General features: G+C 42.9%; 2 protein-coding genes across 4 annotated transcripts in view; one reads left to right on the forward strand and one right to left on the reverse strand.

The window, feature by feature from the left end:
- The window catches only part of CROT (carnitine O-octanoyltransferase), a 104,288-nt gene extending 98,543 nt beyond the window's left edge, over positions 1–5,745 (forward strand). The window contains exon 18 of the mRNA XM_082472500.1: positions 5,337–5,745. Within this exon, the coding sequence (XP_082328626.1) occupies positions 5,337–5,376 (40 nt within the window). The 3' untranslated portion in view covers positions 5,377–5,745. The remainder of the gene's footprint in view (positions 1–5,336) is intronic.
- ABCB4 (ATP binding cassette subfamily B member 4) overlaps positions 1–13,471 on the reverse strand; it is a 97,374-nt gene that overhangs the window by 31,073 nt on the left and 52,830 nt on the right. For all 3 annotated transcript variants that reach the window (XM_082472472.1, XM_082472470.1, XM_082472471.1), the window contains 6 exons: positions 10,912–11,073; positions 8,366–8,512; positions 6,146–6,250; positions 3,844–3,921; positions 2,478–2,561; positions 1,231–1,434 (listed from right to left, as the gene is read on the reverse strand). In XM_082472472.1, coding sequence (XP_082328598.1) covers positions 1,231–1,434; positions 2,478–2,561; positions 3,844–3,921; positions 6,146–6,250; positions 8,366–8,512; positions 10,912–11,073 — 780 coding nt within the window. The remainder of the gene's footprint in view (positions 1–1,230; positions 1,435–2,477; positions 2,562–3,843; positions 3,922–6,145; positions 6,251–8,365; positions 8,513–10,911; positions 11,074–13,471) is intronic.

Genomic DNA, 13,471 nt, shown 5'->3' on the forward strand with positions numbered 1-13,471 from the left:
GGAACTGGGCCGCACAGCAGGAGGTGAGTGGCAGGAAAGCGGAGCGAAGCTTCATCTGCCTCTCCCCATCTCTCGCATTACCGCCTGAACTACCGCCCCCCCACAATCCCTCTCCGTGGAAAAAGTGTCTTCCACAAAAGCAGTCCCCGGTGCCAAAAAGGTTGGGTACCACTGCCCTAAAGTACCCACACCCAGCAGCCAAGAGGATCTTCAGGGACTCTGGATACCCCAGAGCTTAAGTGTGGGAATCATGCTAACTGCTTTCTAACCCATGAGCGAGACATACTATCTGGCCCACCCTGTGTAACCATAAATGTATTAAGGCCTATGCAGTATTGTCTGTGAAAGGGCTTTGCAAGTGTTGTGCTAGAGAAACTCTATCACAATTTATATACACTGTCTGCTTCACCTCCTAATGTTTCAATATAGTATAATATTTACATAAATAAGGGTAAAAAAAATTCCCGGCTGTTATCTACATTTAAACATTTAAATACATGTACGTGTAAATAAAATGTTTATATGGAGATTTAGACACATTTAAACCCATATGAAGAGGTAATATAGTAAAGAACTTTGAAATTAGACCCGGACTTGAAACCCAGCCATGCCTTTAACTTGTTTCATTCTCAGGTTCCACATTTGTAAAATTGGTGTAACATTAGTATTTGCCTTATAGGATTATTGTGAGGATGAGTTGGTGCATATAAATACTTAGAACAATAATTGGCACAAAGTTAAGTGTGTGCCCAATCGCCATTATAATTAGAACCAGAAATCAGAGCATTACTGTCCTCTGGTGGCTGCCTAGCTTAATTAACTATAGAAATCACAGCCAAGAAGAACAGGACTGTCTTTTAAGTACTGGCAAATGTCCTACTTTGAACAATACACTTACAATTCTCTGCCTTAAGGACTCTTCATCTGTAAAGCAGGGGTAACTTCTGTCCTAATAATGGCATCGGTATACAAAGTAAAAGGTAAAATGAACTTTGCAAATTCAGAAATTTTCTGAATATAACACCTTCTATAGGATAAAAGCTTTACATTAATTATCCCATTTTCAAGTTCTAGGCATTGACACAGTAAAATATTTCATGCACAGCGTTGACCATTATTAGTTGTAGGGAGTACTAACATTATTAAAACATGCGTGTTGTAATAAATCAATCAAATAAAACCCATCTCTAAAAACCATACTTATACCAACTGAAGCCGTATTGGACCCACCTTTCCAACAGTTTCCAGTTCTTTTTTATCTCTTTTGGCATTTCCAGCCAGCAGTTTCATTTCAACAATTCCTGATACAGCAATAATTGGAACAACCGATAACATCAAAAGGGTTAATTGCCAACCGTAGACAAATGATATGATAATACCAGTTCCAAGGTTAGCTGTGTTCTGTGCAATTAAAGCCAACCTGGTCCCAGTGGCCTGGAAGAGCAAAAGAAGAGAGGCAGCTGTGTTTTAAGTTGCAAATCCATGAGCTGCAGCCTTCAGCTTCCCGGTCAGAACCACGAGAGAGGGATCTGTGCCTGTACTAACATTTGCTCCCTTTTGTTACAATAAGCCCAAGACACCTGTGGGTAACTTGGGAGGCTCTGCAGGTTTTTCTTCGTGCCTTTCAACTCTCCTCCCTCTCCTGCCCATACGGATTCAGTACTGCAGAAGCAAGTCATCAGCTGCTCTGCTTTGGGGAGAGGCTGTGGGGTGCACACTTTTTCATGAAGGCAACATTCAAAGAGGAAACACACCACGGGCACTCTGGTCATTTTAAAGCCTGTTCGCTTCAAATGTGTAAGAGGGAGATTCACGAGCCCCAAGAGACCATCTGTTACCAAGGGTACAGATCCGAAGAGACCATCCCCCCGTAAAGCATGCATAAAGATGCAGTCCTGTTTGCACCAGTCAGAAAACGAGGGCTCCCACAGGGACACCGCAGGGGACTTGCTGCTCTCCTGCGCTATGCAGAAGCAGTGAGTTCCGAGGTAACAGACCTGAGCTCCAGAGCTGGGGAGGGAAGCCAGGAAGACAGCGGCACTCCCTGGGCCAGGTATTAGTTAGGGTTGGGCATGTGACCCAAATCAGTCTTAATTAGATGTAAGGGAAGGGTGTTTGTTTGGCAGTCGAGGCTTAGGTGTGCGCTCTCTTTCGCTGGATGGGAAACAAGGAAGCTTGTAGCTATGGTTGCTCCTGGCAGCCGCCCTGTGGCCACGAGGGAACAAGCCACAGGATGAAGCCAACCCTGAGGACTGAAAGCCACTCAGAGCCAACAGACAGAAGGCACCTGAATCCTTCGGGCCACCTGTGAGCCAGTGGATCCACCAACCCTGAAGTCTAACCTTCCTCTTTATTGTTTAGGCCAGTTTGACTTTTCTGTTATTTGCAGCTGAAGGCAGCTTAAAGGTTGCAGCTATGCCATATGTTTATTCCAAACCATGTTAAAGAAAAACAGTAGTAGAGTGCAGTCTACCTACCCCTTGGACTTGGGAGGCATCCATCGCAAGTCTCGTAGAAAGCACACCAGTACTGTTTTTATGATCATCAAACCAGCTCATGTCCTATGGCACAAAATACACCTTTAAATTCATTCCAAATTAAAACAAGCAGAGAAAATCAGATGAACCATCCCAAACATGCAATGCCGAGGACATATCCACACTTCACTTGGGCGTCGGAGTTGAGGGGAGACCTCCCATGCAGTGGGGAGCTCTAGTCCCTGCCTTGAGCGTACACCTCAGAGCCCCACCAGGACGTAAGCCCCATCCCCACCTGCCTCCGGCTCTGCTGTGCCGGGAAGGCACGCTGACGGGGGGCGGGGCTTATCCAGATTGCAGCTGTGCTCGCTGCCCGCTTCCCCCGAGCCTGTGGGTGCACGTGGGTCCATCCCCCAGTCCTCACAACTTGTACTACGGATACTCCCGTAGTATCCTGATGGGGTGGTGTCTCTCACAAAGGAGTTGTGCTGGACACGGCTCTTTCTTGCAAATCCTGGGCATGAGATCATCAGCCCTGGTTTCTCACCACGTTTTTGTTTTGTTTTGTTTGAAGCAAGGATTAAAAGAGTCTATCTTAGATATGATTTTAATTATAAGCCACTCATCCACGGCATCTTTAAGCTTCATATAAAGTAATTTTTCCTCCATAGCAACAGTTTAAAAGACACTGAAAGAGGTCTGCAAATTCAGACTTGCACAAAATATGATACCTGCTCTGTGCCCTTTTGTGAACAGGAATGTAATCAATTCCTGCCAATCGGTTGGACAATATTCTGGCCCTCTCTTAAGCCTTCTCTATAAAAATAGAGAATTCATGTTTGCACATTTTCCCACATGTCCTGCACTAGGCTGTGACCTTCCCAAGAGGGCAGATAACGCATTTTATAGGCCCAGCTACTAGCACACGGTCTGGTACCTAGTGGGTAATGACTGAGTGAATTAACAAGTGAATTAATGTGAAAGCAGAGCTCTAACAAACTCAATTACCAACATTTGGTAAAACCTATAGTTAGTATGGTCAGTCGTGGGACAGGAACACTGCCAACCACCCTTTCCTTTGCTGAAAGGCATCCTGGAGTCTCAAGTGACTCACCAGGGCCTGCGTAGAATCCAGAAAACAGATACAGGTCCTTGAAATGAGAGTATCCACATGGATAGAGACAGTTGCAAAGTAAGCCCCAAAAGTTACCTAAATTAAGCCTACTCCCACGAAAACCCTGAGAGGTCTTTGGACCAGGACCATTAGCAGGGCCCAGAGCAGTCCTTGCATGAACACCTGGGACACACAACATGCAGGGCAGCACGCCAGCCAGAACAGGAAGAGGCTCGAAAGGAACACACCTACCTGTCTCAGCATTGCTTTAAAAGCCATGGACCGAAGCCTTGTGGTGAGGATCTCGCCAGCCTTCCCAAATGTGAAGCCCTGGGCGAGAAGAAAGGCTTTTGTCCCTTTTGATGATCACAAGCGTTCTGACACAAGTGGGTGTATTCGCGTGGATTTCTATAACATTTATTTATGAATCAACTATTCAAATGACAAAGTCTATGACCAGATACTAATTCAAAGTCCCAACTTAAAGTTCATGTACTGCTAGATGTAAGCTATTATATATGGAATGGATAAACAGCAAGGACCTACTGTACAGCACAGAGAACTATATTCAGTATCCTATGATAAACCATAATGGAAAAGAATATTAAAAAAAGAATGTTTATATATGTATAACTGAATCACTTTGCTGTACAGCAGAAATTAACACATTGTAAATCAACTATACTTCCATAAAAAATTTTTTTAAATTCATATACTTCTAAATCATTGGTATACCATAGAATCCTAAGACCGAAATCCTTAGAAGTATCCAGTTCTGGCTTCTGAAGCATTCTAAATAGACTTCCTTTTCAAAACTCTCAAGGAACCTCTCAGTGAGAAGAATACTGTATTTAATTACAATGTTCAGTGTGTTCCTAATGCTTTAAGCAAATCAGTCTCCAACAGAAGTAACAAAATTCCATGCAGGGATGCGTTTTGGCTCCTGTAGTGTAGGGAGGGAGGGAGGATGTCTGGAGTATCAAGCTCCAGGTGAGTTTGCTGCTTCCCCGTCACAGCTCCACCTGCTCTCAGATTAGCGAACAATTAGGCTACTCCGTCTCCCCCAGCATCCTTGCCAGACACTTTCCCTCTTTCTAATTATATCCTGTTCAAACTGGAGACCAGCCCAGATGTCCACAGCTGGGTTTGCTTCCCAGGCGCCGGCATGGGTGTGAACCTCCAGCCACGCGGAGTGTTGGGGTGGGCACGTGGGCTGCTCTCTGGGGAGGATGCATCCAAGGTCTTCACTAAACCAAGAGGATCGGTGGTCAGTGCTCAGGGTGAGTCTGCCCCAGGGGTCCAGGCCTAGACTGCCCTGGTCTCCTCCCGCCTTTGCTGGCAGATTGCTCGAGGCCCGTGAGGGCTCCGTAGTTCCGTCCATCAGCCCACTGCTGGTGCAGCGTATGTATGCTCTACTCCCTAACACACCAGGGCTTGCGACTGCACTGGACATCGAGTTGCTACGAGCAAGGCTCTGATTTCTAAATAAAAAGCTAGGCTTACTTTTACCACCGGCTCAACAATAATCAAAGAGAAGCACACTGGGCATGACTAGGAAATATTCTGTGGCCTTAATGGATTGTACTAGAAAGGCCTGTGTGTACTGGAAAGGCACTGAGTTAAAGAGACAAAAGAAATTTGGTAGAAGTCTAGGTAGACAGGTACAACCAGAGCAAAGTTTACTAGTTCATTTTGTCCGGGTCTGCAGTTCCTAAATGCAATATAATGTGCATTCTTTCAAACAGTTCATCAATTAAGGAAGAAAATATCAGAGAAGTCACTTGATACTATATGAAGAGTAAAAAAAGAGAATGCTGGGCTTCCCTGGTGGCGCAGTGGTTAAGAATCCGCCTGCCAATGCAGAGGACACGGGTTCGATCCCTGGTCCGGGAAGATCTCACACACCGCAGAGCAGCTAAGCCCATGCGCCACAACTACTGAAGCCCGCGAGCCACAACTACTGAAGCCCGCGCGCCTAGAGCCCATGCTCCACAACAAGAGAAGCCACTGCAATGAGAAGCTCGTGCACCACACGAAGAGCAGCCCCCGCTCGCCACAACTAGAGAAAGCCCGTGCACAGCAACGAAGACCCAATGCAGCCAAAAAATAAAATAAATAAATTTATTAAAAAAAAAAAGAGAGAATGCTATTGTACTGATTTTTTTTCCAATTTATGACTAGTGGAGTTTAACTGGGACTTATGTTGTCCTGTGAATTCAAGTCTCTTTTGTCCTTGGTAATGAACCTTTGCTGAGGGCCAACCTGTAACATGACGTAATTTAGCACACAGGGAAGTCACAATTCCCCCTGCTGAGGACACTGCCCTCTCAAAGAGCCTTGTGCCAACTGTGTCTACAATTCATTTCAGTCTAAGATTTGGAAGTTCCAAATCCAAGCTAAGGTTTTGATCACCTGGTTCTTTTATCGGATTTTGATTAATCAATAATTAATCTATATTAACAGATAATTAACAAAAATCTAATTAATAGGTAATTAATCTATATGCTCTAACTGAATATAGACTCGATGAGAAGATCAAATCATAGGTACCTACCTGAAGGAAGAAAGTAAAAAAAGAAATAATTCCCAGACCTAAAAAGAGCAATGAGAACATGTTGCATTTCTGCTGCTTCACTTCATCGTCCCCTGGTCCAAAAATCTACAAAAGAACATTTAAAACACCCACTTGGATTACATGATCTTTGTTTATTCCTCCCATAAACAATGGCTTGAGCATCACATTTTAAAAACTAGGTTCTGAGTACGTGTTTTTTTAACTGCGGTAAAATATACGTAACATAAAAATGGCTAACGGTAGATTTTAAGTATACTAGGCAGTGGCATTAAGTGTACTGACAGTGTTGTGCCAACTCCACTGCCATCCATCTGCAGAATTCTTTCATCATCCACAACTGAAATTCTGTACTCATTAACCAGTAACTCCCATGACCCTCCACCCAGCCATTTGGGAGCCTGTCTCTATGAATCGGAGGAATACAATACGAGTTCCGTTCTGAGAGCGCGCTTGTAAGTCCAATTTGTTCGTAAGTCCAACAAAGTTAGCCTAGGTACCCCACTAACACAATCGGGTATATATCAAGAGTGCTGTACTGTAATAGGTTTATAATACTTCTCACACAAATAATACGTACATAAAAAACAAACACGAAAAATAAAACAGTCTCAATCTTACAGTACAGTACCTTGAAAAGTACAGTAGTATGGTACAACAGCTGGCACACAGGGGCTGGCGCGCGCGTTCACAAGTGGAAAGTTCGCATGTAGCGGACTTACTGTTTGCGGTTATTAACGTGGGTTGAAACACTGCCTGCGGACTGTGTGTGGCTGCACATCGTCGTGTTTGTGCCTCTTCCTCTGCATTTGCTGTTCCCTCTGCCTGAACTCCTCCCTGCCCGCCAGCCTCCACTCCACGGGGCCTCTGCCCCGACAGGCCTCTCCTGACCCACCCGCATGAAACAGCACCTCCAGCTCCAGCCCCTGTACTGCCAGACCCTGCTTTTAAAATGCTTGCTATGCTGTGACACATTACGTATTTGCTTTTTGGCTGCGTTCTGTGTCTGTCCCAATAGAAGGTAAACTGTTTGAGGGCAGGACTTAGTTTATTTTGTTTCCTGCTTGACCTCCAAGATCAGCATTTGACACAAAGGAGATGCCTCCAAATATAAATACAATCCACACAAGCTCTTGAATTGCAGGAGAGCCAGGGATTGCCTTGTTTTGTAATGTAAGAACAGTTGGAGGGTTCTTCCTGATTTATTTTTTAGCTTGTGGTCTTAAACCAATGTTCAAAGTCACAAGCATAATAAACTCTTAGCAACTATACTCCAATAAAAATTAATTAAGAAATAAAATAAAATAAAACTTTGAAGGATAATACATTATATGAAGCTCAAAAAATAAAGATAGAAAAAAAGCTGAAAAAAGAAGCATAATAAAGTGGTAATGTGATGCAGAATAATTCATCTTTAACAAAAAAGTCTCTCCAATAACATTAGAGATTGACTAAGGTTATAAAATATAAATGTTGGATTTTATGGAGCCTTAGATATTTCTGATCACTTCTGATAAATATCCCCCAATGAATTTAACACCTGGATGGTGTAGCTTTTCCTTCTCAGCCTCCCCAAGCCTTGTAAGGATGGCTAAACAATGATGTAGCAATTGCTAAACAATGCTGAACATTGCTACAATTGCTAAACAATGATGTAGCAACTTTTTGAATACTTACTTCGAGGCAGACACTCTTAAATAGTTACCTAAATCATCTCTTAATCCTCAGCCATCCTAGGAGGTAGGTTTATTTTGCAGATGAAGAAACTGAGGTACAGCAAGGGAAAGCATTTGCCCAATTTGCACAGCGATTAAGTGGTGAGGCTGGTCTGTCCCCAGAGCCTGGCCTCTTGAACACTTGAGACTTGAACTCTTCCCCTTCCCCGCCACCCAGCCATCCAGTGAGACATGCATCTCCTCTCCACAAACGGGATGGGGACCATTGCCTGACACCAGTTCATCCAAATGAAGAGAGTGAATCAGAATGCCTTCTTCAGGGATTTTACAGTTTCTAATTTCATTGATAGCATAACTTGCCTATTTTTTCTTTTGCCTCAAACAGCTTTCCTCAAAAGGGAATTAAAACCTTGGGCTTAGTTTAATTTGAGGCTGCTTTACTGCCAAATGGACCAGGTTGGCATGAGAACTGATGTAATGGTGAAGTGATTTCATTCAAGCTGTCCAGTGGTGTTTTCAGACTCACCTCTATAATCTCTGAGAAGATGACCGAGAAGGCCGGCTGAAGCGCCCCGTTGGCAACAGCACACAGAGTTCCCACCACAAAGTAGGGCCATTCTGTTTTATTCAGTTTCAGGATCTTCATAAAAGACACCGGTGGCACAGTTTCATCCTAGAACACATACATATCAGGACAAAAAGGTGACAACACTACAGCCACTGGAGTTTATGGACATAGAGAAGGCCTGGCATCACCCTCAAGGAACTTGCAGACTAGATGCAGAGAATGACCAGGCTACAGCAAATCACTAGAGGGTTGGACAGGATGTTATCAAATGTTAAGTATGTCCATTGACTACACAGCATAAGCTGTCCTTCACCCAAGAGGCAATCTTCATGGTGTGACCAGCCCATCTCTATTCCAGCCTCAGCAGAGTGAGCGGAAGCAGGAACTGGGCACAAAATGCCCTAGAATTCAAGTCCAATTCAACTCCGGCATGATGTTGGGGTCACATGAGACAAGACCCGTGAATAGATGGGTAAGTGGCCTCACCAACACAAGGCGCCATGATTAACCTGAGGACCTGGGCCTGGTCTCCTCACCCCGGAACCCTGCCCAGCACTGCCTTTTCTGTGACGTGTTCCCAACACACAAAACTAAAGTAACTACTCCCCTTTTCTTTCACCACTGTTCCCTCTGCGGACTTCTTCTATTTCATAGCTTAGCTTGTTTTGTGATCCCCCCACCCCGTTTGTTTACATGACTCTGCTTGTTTGTTTTTTTTTTAAGGTGAAGACTATGTCTTTATATCCCTACAAATAGCCCAATGCCTGGCACACATCAGGTTCTCAGCAAATGCTGAACTCAAGTGTCCGGTCAAGCATGAAGGATTTAGGTCACATAAAGGAGAATATTCTGACTACAGAGGTGGTTTAACAGTAAACTAGATACAAAAGGTGCCTATGGAATCCCATAGCCTTACAGTTGTTTAAATAGGTCATGTTTGCGTCTCTATGAAAAAGAGAACATGGGAATAGTTTCTATTCAGCCGTCTTCTTTCAAGCCACCCATTTTCTCTGTGTTTTAGGGTGTTTTTTTCCTCCCTAGTTAACATTATCTTTTAGCCCTGGTCTCCAGTCTGTTAAACGAACTGAGGCTGCTCTTCACATGCCAGCAGGTCTTCCAGGCCCTTCTAATCAGACTTAATTTCCCCCGCTCCTTGGGCACATCGTTTATCTCTCTATGATGGCACTTAGGACAGTCTTGTTGATGTGGCATTTTCTGACTCCCACTCTTCTCTGTGCATTTCTCCAAGAGAAGTGCTCCTCTAAAATACCAGACTCTCAAGATTTAGCAGCATAACTGCCCAGATAAATGAGGAAATGAGAAGTAAATACTTCCACAGCCAAAAAGGGGGAAATTGTTTATCTTACGTATGATAATGCAGCTCCACAATAATTCAACTGTTATTCTCTTTCCATAAATACACCAAGATTGAGACCTCTGAGAGAGCCCTCGTAATCTCTGCAGTAAATAACATTGTGGGCAGAGAAAAACAGATGCAGTGAATTCTCGGTAGGATTAGTGTCTTCAGGCCAACACAAAAGTAAAAATAAACTCAGCTTTTATCAATAAATAACATCAAAAGGTATTCTCAAACCATTTCTTAAAATCATAAAATATCTTTTCTTGGAATGGATTGATTTCTATCAATATTATAAAGGCTTCTGTTAACTTGAATTAATAACATCCCAAGTCTTCAGGTGAGAAACGTTAAAGAATGTACACTTTGGCTATTTCTGGTTATTCTCCCCTTTTTCTTAGTAAGAGAATTCCAATCTTATTCAGAGTAGCAATGCATAGCAAAAATACTCAGTTATCTACCCTTCCTTGTAGCTAAGTAGCGCCATGTGATTAAGTTACGGCCAGTGACATATAAATAAAAGTACTGTATTGGACTTATGGAAAATCTTTGTTTCTTCTTGCTGCTTGGAACACAGATGTGATGGCTGGAGCTTCAGGAGCCATTTTACATCACTGAGAATGGAAGCTACATGCCAGGATAGTGAGGATAAATATGAAAGGAACCTGAATCCATGGTAACCATGGTGGAGTCACCCTTCTAGCCCTGGGTTTCTCACCTTTAAGATTTTTTTTTTATGTGAAAGAGAAATAAAACCTCTTATTTTTCTTAAAGTGATATTAATCTGAGTGTCCTAGCATAGAAATCAAACGTAATCCTACCTAATAGAGCATGCAAATATCAGGGCCTCTTACTTTAGACCAGCCTTATTTATCTCTGGACCTCAAAAGTAAGCGGAATATCTAGTTTTAATTTCAAGCATCTAAGCACAAAGACTATGTTTTTGGATCTTTTTTCATTGGAAATCCAATTTTAATTGGAATTGATTTCAATTTTTGACAAACACATTTAAAATTTGATGTTTTTCCTTTTTTTAAGAAGAGTATGGCTCATGGCAGGCATCCTCTGTGCCTGCAATATACTCGCAAGACTAAGAATTTCAACAGCAAAACCAAACAACTAACGATTTCAGTGAAAAACAGCTTACAAGTTCAATGGTTTCCACATCAAAGGCATTCTGATACTTTCGTGAATTCCTCAGGCTCTTATGAAAAGAACTCCTAACGGTGGGATGAGCCAAACCCATGGCAGGTGTTTCATCCGTTAGTGCAACTTTAAATTCTTCCGACCGGATCTGGCCTCCTAATGTCTATAAGAAGAACAAAACATTGAACTGTGTGTGTGTGTCTGTGTCCAGATGGATGTAACCTCCAAGTTTAGAACCATACAGCCATTTGAATATCACGTGTCAAGACTTTCAGATTCCGTCACAGCTTCTCAGTCAAAGTTAGCTGCAGAGTGTCAAGAAGTATATCAACACATGGAAGTAAAAGAGGTTACAAAGGACAGAAAGGTTAAATTCAGTTTGAACACTATGAAACCTGGAGTATAAAAATATTCCCTAAAAATTAAAAGGCAAAGTTTTCGTTATCCAGCAGGTAACTGGGAATTTCTTCAATACACCAGGATCCAGAGAACAACTTAGAGACCACCACAGTGCAGAAGAATAAACAGAAACATTACCAAGGGCTCATTTTTACAAACAAGGAAAAGCTGGTCACTGCCCAAGGGAGGCTGTTAATCTGGCTGAGTACCATCATCTTTCTTCCTCAGAATCCTGCAAAGATTCATCCACACCTCAGGCCAGGGGAACAGTCCTGCAGGTTCAGCCTCATTGCCCACTTTGGGATCAACTCTCTCCTTAAAGGGTCAGGGAGAGGGATAATTTAAGGACCTTTAGCTCAATGCTAGATGAGGGAATATCAACCCGACCTTCCTGGAGTCTGACCTTGTTCTCTGTTTGCTTCCGCCACGTCTGAGCCCACATCTTAATGGTCTGTCCAGGACCTCAGTTCTTGTGGTATTGTCTTTTTCCCTTCAAGTCCTGTCCCCAAACCCAATTATCTGGCTAGTGCCTTACTGTACCCACAGAGGCTGTCTATCTTGAGCTCTGGATCTAATCTGATCCTACTTTCCAGTTGTGCTTTCAGCACCTGACAGAATATTGCCCTTGTGCCTTGAACCCCATTGCAGGTACACTCTGCTTGGTGGACTTCCTTGTTTCCCACTGGAACGGTTTCATACCATCTCCCAACAAAAGCCAACCTAGCGGGACTTCCCTGGTGGCGCAGTGGTTAAGAATCCACCTGCCAATGCAGGGGACACAGGTTCGATCCCTAGTCCGGGAAGATCCCACATGCCGCGGAACAGCTAAGCCCACGCGCCACAACTACTGAGCCTGCACTCTAGAGCCCGTGAGCCACAACTACGGAGCCTGTGTGCCTAGAGCTCGTGCTCTGCAACAAGAGAAGCCACCGCAATGAGAAGCCCGCGCACCGCAACAAAGACCCAACGCAGCCAAAAAAAAAATAGATTTATTAAAAAACAAAAAAACAACCTAGCTTAGAGACTTAGTCTTGTAACTGGTCCCTACATCCTCACTTCCATCCACTCCCACACTGCTATCAGAGTCACTTTCCTGAAGGGCAGTCCTGCTCAAATCACACCCCAGCTCAACAGTCTTCCACAGCTCCCCACCACATGCTCAAGCCTGGCTCCCCCAAATTCTAGCACATGGCAAGTCAAACTGAACCACTTCTCATCAATCCTTTCCTTATCTTTTTCTCCTTTTGTCATCTTGTCCATGCTATCTCAATAGACAGTTCTTCCAATAAGCCCATTCTGATTTTAGACTTCTTCTATGACCAAATGCATAATCCCTCTCTCTATCTCATAACATACTTTTCTGTGCCTCACCTAAAGCCCTCATTTACTGGGAGCTGAGGTCACTGAGCTCCAAAGCCAAGATGGCCACTTTTCACCAGTTGATAAAAAGTATATATTTGAAACCAATAGCCCTTATTTCCTACACCTGGATATACTTCAGCTGCCTCAAATATTCAATCGTAAAAAATAAAACAATAACTGTTGAAAGGAAATATGGGTGACTATCCTACGAACAACCCCAAATCCTGAAGACATGGAGAGGAGAAATGATAATCTAATTACATACAATTTTAAAGCTTTTTTTATGGCAGCCAAACAAACAACAAAGTGAAGTTGAAAGAACAAAGCAGGAAAAATACTTCCAATACATGCAAGAGAAATGTGTATTTCCTTTTTATGCACAGTGTTCTTATAAATCAGTAAGAATATCATGAACAACTCAACAGAAAACAGCCTAATACAGGAACAGACACTTTCACGGAGGAAAATATACAAACAGCCAAGGAACATGTGAAAAGATGCTGAGGACCCATTAAAATGATAGAATCTGGATGATGTGCATCTGAAATGTGAAGAAAAAAGAACAAAATTATGTACATACTAGTTACAGTTATATCAAAGCAAATGTATATACTTTTACAAATATAAGAATCATGTTTACAGAATAACATATTTTTAGGTTATTTATTTTGCAAAGTTGCTCAAGAAGTTCATTCCCCAGGCAATTAAGAACCTCTGTCCTAAAGAATAAGTTCAAAATGTTTTCGGCATTTTCCTTTATTTTCCTCCCACCTCACCTTTCTCTTTAGAGATTCTTTCAA

This window comes from Balaenoptera physalus, assembly GCF_965194825.1.
Source record: "Balaenoptera physalus genome assembly, chromosome: 8".
Classification (NCBI taxonomy): domain Eukaryota; kingdom Metazoa; phylum Chordata; class Mammalia; order Artiodactyla; family Balaenopteridae; genus Balaenoptera; species Balaenoptera physalus.